The sequence below is a fragment of the Setaria viridis genome, chromosome 6 (genome assembly GCF_005286985.2).
Source record: "Setaria viridis chromosome 6, Setaria_viridis_v4.0, whole genome shotgun sequence".
NCBI lineage: Eukaryota > Viridiplantae > Streptophyta > Magnoliopsida > Poales > Poaceae > Setaria > Setaria viridis.
In genome coordinates, this window is record NC_048268.2 from 10,881,494 (window position 1) to 10,887,797 (window position 6,304).

The window sequence follows — 6,304 nt, forward strand, 5'->3', positions numbered from 1 at the left end:
TAATTAATCCATCATTAGCAAATGGTTACTGTAACACCACATTATCAAATCGTGAACTAATTAGATTTAATAGATTCGTCTCGTGAATTAGACTCCATCTATACAATTAGTTTTGTAATTAGACTATATTTAATATTCCTAATTAATATCAAACATTCGATGCGAATGTGTGGTTTACCAACGTGTTCCCAAACACCCCTATACCGTCAGGTCGTCACTCCCTGCTCCACCCAAAGTGGCAAAACCCTAAACCCTCCCCACCTCCCTCCCGCCGCCCCTCGCCGATGGCCGCCGCCGCGCGCGCCGCCCTCCCGCGCCCCTACATCCCCTTCTCTCCCTCCACCCGCCGCAACCCCCGCCTCTCGCTCGCGCCCTCCCCCATCCCTTGCCTCCGCGGCGGCGCCGCCGCCACCGCCACCGCGGCCCTTCCGCAGCAGCAGGTCACCACGCGCCTGAGCGACGTGATAGAGGCGCAGCAGTTCGACCGGGACGCGCTGAACGAGATCTTCGAGGTGGCGCGGGAGATGGAGGCCGTGGAGCGTGGCTCCCACGGCGCCCCCAGCCGCGTCCTCGAGGGCTACCTCATGGCCACGCTCTTCTACGAGCCCTCCACGCGCACGCGCCTCTCCTTCGAGGCCGCCATGCGGAGGCTCGGCGGGGAGGTGCTCACCACCGAGAACGCGCGCGAGTTCTCCTCGGCCGCCAAGGGGGAGACGCTCGAAGGTGAGCTTTCAGCTGGCTGTGAGAATCTGGGGAGGTTTTGAGCTGCTGAGGGAGTGGTTGGAGTGGGAAGGTCGGTGCTCCATTAAAAATGGGAGAAATTTTGGGTGCCGTTGAGAATAGAAGTTGGCTGAGCGTAAGCGGGTAGACGAGGAAACGGGCATCTCACTTGCCGCTGGTCAACTGTTGTCACTTTTCTATTTCCCCCTAAATTTCAATTCTGAAGTAGTGAAATTTGAAATAGACTGGAAAACTATTGCCAATTTCTGATTTCCCCTAAATTTCAAATTTTAATCAGTGAAATTTTAAATGGAGTTATATTCTGGTTAACTATTGCCAGTTTTGGATTAACCCCTAAATTTCAATTCCGAATTAGTCAAATTTGCAGTGGATTTGATTAAAGATAAAAGAAAAGATTGCAGCAGGGACACGGATTGACATTTCTTTCTATATAATTGTTATTAAATCAATTCTTAAGTTTACTATTCATATCCACTTTTACCACTTTCTGTTTCTTCTTGAGCGAGGTTACCAACCATGTCCATCCATGCTGCAGATACCATAAGGACTGTTGAGGGTTATTCTGATATTATTGTTCTGAGACATTTTGAAAGTGGTGCTGCAAGGAGAGCAGCCGACACTGCGGACATTCCAATTATTAACGCAGGGGATGGGCCAGGGCAACACCCAACCCAGGTAAATATTCATCCGCGGAGGACAGCTTCTGACTCCTGAGACAATGAGTCAATGACTTTTGAGTTTTTATATCGGTTCAAGAGCTAAAAAAATGCACTGTAGGTCTAGTCTTAGTTGGGATGTCGCAAAGTTGTTCACAGGCAAGAAGTACTGTTTGATGGCCAGTTTTGTAGTTTCAGCACTTTGGGAGGTTAAAAAAGATAGGGATGTGCACTTGTACTTGAGGATGGACGCTTATGCAAATGCTTAGCTTGGATATTCTTGTAGAATTTTCTTCACATTGTTTCTGCCTGTCTTTCTGGACCTGTCTGATGGGTCATTTAATACTTGATGTGTGATTGTAGCATTGGAATAATTTTTTTTAATGACCACAAAAGAATAAACCATTTCTAGATCTCTTCTGAACAGGTCATATAATGGCATATACTTTGTACTGTTTATTTATAAATTGACTATGACTATGACTTTGTACTTTGTGGTCATAACTCATAACCCAAGGTTCATTTGGAATACCTCTGTATCTGCTGCATCTTGTTGACAAGTCAAATCAGGTCATACTCATTGGAGTGTACTTTTTTTATATAACAACCTGCTAAACTACCTTTTACGTTGCATCTACCTTTCGGTTTTAGAATCTTGTTTTATCATTTTTAATTGGTAATTTCATTCTTCAGGCTTTGTTGGATGTGTACACAATAAAGAGAGAAATTGGCACACTAGATGGAATTAAACTTGGTTTGGTTGGTGACCTTGCTAATGGGAGGACAGTTCGTTCTCTGGCTTATCTGATTGCTAAATACCAGAACATTAAGATATACTTTGTATCTCCAGATGTTGTTAAAATGAAGGTATGGCAACTGCTCTTGTCAACAAATACCATTGACTTTTGTTTCCTTTATCCTCTATTTTATTCATATATATGAAATAGATGAAATGGTATCTGTTCTCCTTTTGTTCAAAGGATGACATCAAGGACTACTTAAATTCCAAAGGTGTTGAATGGGAAGAAAGTTCAGATTTGTTGGAGGTGGCATCCAAGTGTGATGTTATTTATCAAACACGTATTCAAAAAGAAAGATTTGGTGAGAGGATTGATCTTTATGAAGCTGCTCGTGGTAAGTACATTGTGGATAAGAAGGTGCTAAATGTCCTGCCGAAGCATGCTGTGATCATGCATCCCCTTCCAAGGCTTGATGAGGTTAGCAATTTTCACTGTATTCATTGTTTTTCTATCATAGTGGTCTCTGTCCCCATTGAGTTTTAATTAATTGTGTCTTGACATTAGGAACTAACTGCGGGAGTTGACTTTGTTCAGTTGCTACTATGCCGTATTGCGTTAACATTTCACAATTTCATCTAGTATTTCAAGTGCTAGCACTTCACAGTTATGATAATAATCTTGCTTACACTTTTAGTTTTTTTTTTGTGTTTGTTAATGTTGCAAATGAGACCTTGTTGGGGTTAAAATGAGAGAAAAATGTTGAGGTAGTAATATAAAATATTCATGCGAAAGAAAGCAGGCAAGCATCAAGTATTAGATGACACAACTGGTTGAGGCTACAATTTTCCGAGCAATTTATTAGATTTTTGACACCTGCTTTTCCACATCAACTTTAAAACTAAATCCAGCATAGCACGTCACAGCGCAACTACCACAAACTGGCCCTTAGTGAAGCTGTGGATGGAAATGCTAAAATTGTCTGTTTTGACTAGTAATAGTCACTGTACCAAATGAAATAGATTTGTCTAGGTAGTTGTTAAGTATCAGCTTTCTTTAAGTATGATGTTCGAATCATCCCAATGTCCAAGCCTTAAACTCAGGAGCTGCTTAGCCACAGAACTAGTCTGCTGTTGGTTCCAGTGGATGTCAGATAATGGATCTTTAGGCATGACTCTATTTGGAAGTTGGCTTGAAACCATATTGAAAGTTTGACAGGTTGATGGTTGGAACTTTTTTCCCCCACATTCTTAGCTGCATTTTTGGGCACTTTTTTTAAACTATAGTATGAAAATCATTTAACATCAGTGAGAACTATTTATGTTAACCATAACTGATGAAATAACTACCATGTGTTTAACTATGTTAGTTGCCATGTGTTCAGCAATCTTGGTTATTAGTTGACAATTGAAGTGCTCTTGCATTTTTTACTTTGATGTTGGTCCTGTTTATCAGTGCAGTCCAATATTGACCATAAAATCTAAATGTGATGAATTCTTTTGCAGATCACAGTAGACGTTGATAGTGATCCAAGAGCAGCATATTTTAGGCAGGCTAAGAACGGCCTCTACATAAGGATGGCATTGCTCAAACTTCTGCTTGTTGGTCCCTGACAGTTCTCGTGCATTAGCTTGTGCTGTGTCGAAGGATCAGAAAATGTAGTAATAATCAGTGGCTCCCATTGATGTTCAACCTGTCAGTGCTGTGCAGGAATAAAGGGCTGGATCCTTGCGAGAGTGCAGCAGCGAAGTTTTGCGTGCCAATGTTAATGTACAAACGGTGTCCGAAACAAAGCTTTGCTGTCTTCTCATCTGGGTATGCGGGACATCATTGATTTTGCTTGCACAAAATCATTTGGCCAGTTCAGTCTGGATGATGCTCTGCTACATTTTTTAGTAAGGTCGTACTTGTCCCTTACATATTTAGGTCCTCTTTGGGAGGGCTTATTTCAGTTTCCTTGTCAAGTTGACTAATATTGGATATCCCACACTTTAAAATATGTCCTCTATTTAAGGTGAATACACACCCCGCTACATCGCATATGTGCTCGTTCTTTGTGCAAACTTGAACATTGCAGCTGGATCCAATATTAGTCAACTTTCTGACATAAGGACCGTCAACAATCTCCCCTAAGTTTGTTAACCTAGTGCTCGGGATGGAGCACACGACTGCGCAAACATGGAGACGAATTTTGGAAGACGCATGGAGACGAATTTGGGAAGAATTGGAGACGAATAGGAATTTGAACTTATTACGACAGGGCATGTTTGTTTCGCAACTGTTGTTGTCTAAGGTCGTTTCTTGCTGCACTTTTATATGTTGCAAGAAAACAAACTTGGGCAAAAAGAAAGTGTGGCTGGTCATCTCCAACCTAGGAATAAACCAGCGAGTTTATTCGCGCAAATTGAAGTATTGTAGTGTAGAGCTATTTTATAAGCTAAAATGAATCGGAAGTCGGATAAAATTGTTTTTAGCTTCAAGCTATTTGCATGGGCAGCAGGGGCGGTTCTAGCGGTGGGGCTCAAGCCTCCGTACCGCCGCTCAGCAAGAAAACAAACTTGGGCAAAAAGAAAGTGTGGCTGGTCATGGTCATCTCCAACCTAGGAATAAACTCGTGAGTTTATTCGAAGTATTGTAGTGTGGAGCTATTTTGTAAGCTAAAATGAACTGGAAGTCGCATAAAGTTGTTTTTAGCTTCATTGATGAAGCTATTTGCACGGGCAGCAGGGGCGGTTCTAGCGGCGGGGCTCAAGCCTCCGTACCGCCACTCGGATAATAGAGGTACCGCCACTCGGACAATAGAGTCCTTTAAGACAATGGAGTCCTTTAATTAGGAAGAAGAAGAAAGAAGAGAAGGGAGGGAGGGAAGGAGAAAGAAGAAGAGGGAGCCTCTCGTAGGCCGCATCCGCCACTGACAGGCAGCATGGTCGGCAGGGATACAGGGCTATTGGGCAGCAGCCTAGATAGCTCACCGCATTAGCAGCTAACCTATACGCGCATATATTTTCAGACTTTTAACTTTTTTTAATCGAAATAGGATGGTCAAACATTTTTTTAAGATGACGGCAGGAAGACTTGGCACGAACTGACTGTGCGAATGTACACATCGCTTCCAATTCTTGGGATTTTTATTTGCGGCTTCGACTTGTAGTCCTATTCTTAATTTTTAAGGATTTAAGGCTTTGCTCTCATGCCTTTCGATTGAGCCTAATTTATGGGCGTTTTGTTTTGTCGGCCTGATTCCTAGACTGTTTTCTTTATTTGATTTCAGGATGTACTGTTTTGTTCATTTTATGTTTTTGCTGCAAAGAAAGGTTCATATGTTCTAAAAGTTAACTAAGTAATTTCATATATACTAAACATATAAGTAACTTTGCGGAGTAACCTTCTGTTTATTAAATTGTAACCTTCTGAATTATGTAAAAGGTGACTTAGAATTGTACATCTGCTATATTTTTCTGTTAAATTAGTTGTAACTTACAAAAATTTCAAGCCTGTTAATCATTTGAAAAATCGACTACTATACAATCTGGAATGTTTTTTTAGCTTACATTGCCTGTGCCAACGAAGCACTGATGTTAGGACTAACAAAATTAGTACTACCACAAACTGGCCCTTAGTGAAGCTGTGGATGGAAGTGCTAAAATTGTCTGTTTTGACTAGTAATAGTCACTGTACCAAATGAAATAGATTTGTCTAGGTAGTTGTTCAGTATCAGCTTTCTTTGAGTATGATGTTCGAATCATCCCAATACCTTAAACTCACTAAAATATTATTATACATCTAGATATATAGATATTATTATGCATCTAGATATTTGTCTGTTTTAGCTTTCTAGATATATAGATATTGTTATACATTTAGATATAGGGTATATCTAAGTGCATAACAAAGTTCATGAATCTAAAAAAGGCAAAACAATCCCATGTACTGTAACTGTGTTTAGACAGTAAACAAGTGTCATTGTCAGTTCTGATTGATGCCAGTTTCATATTGATGATTCTAACACCAATTCTTTTTTTCCAGAAGCTATGAAACTGACAAAGTGTTCACGGTAGGCACCATTTCTTGTTTTCTCTATCAAAAGCAACCTAAACAACTTTGCCAACCTCACTTCTTCTATCAACATCACAGGTCCCTTTTCTGTTCTTTTGACAGAAAGAAGCCATA

General features: G+C 41.0%; 1 protein-coding gene across 1 annotated transcript; it reads left to right on the plus strand.

Annotated features, from left to right (window-relative positions):
• The first annotated feature begins 269 nt into the window (after positions 1-269).
• LOC117862218 (aspartate carbamoyltransferase, chloroplastic) lies at positions 270-4,174 on the plus strand. The gene is made up of 5 exons (XM_034745749.1): positions 270-723; positions 1,277-1,416; positions 2,091-2,264; positions 2,378-2,614; positions 3,640-4,174. Exons 1-5 carry the CDS (start codon positions 285-287, stop codon positions 3,745-3,747), a joined length of 1,098 nt encoding a protein of 365 aa, XP_034601640.1. The 5' UTR covers positions 270-284; the 3' UTR covers positions 3,748-4,174.
• The last annotated feature ends 2,130 nt before the right edge of the window (positions 4,175-6,304 follow it).

Coding starts and splice junctions, on each gene's coding strand:
- LOC117862218 (XM_034745749.1), top strand. CDS start 285: ATGGCCGCCGCCGCGCGCGCCGCCCTCCCGCGCCCCTACATCCCCTTC. Junction 1,417..2,090: donor CAGGGCAACACCCAACCCAG/GTAAATATTCAT, acceptor TTCATTCTTCAG/GCTTTGTTGGATGTGTACAC. Junction 2,615..3,639: donor CCCTTCCAAGGCTTGATGAG/GTTAGCAATTTT, acceptor ATTCTTTTGCAG/ATCACAGTAGACGTTGATAG.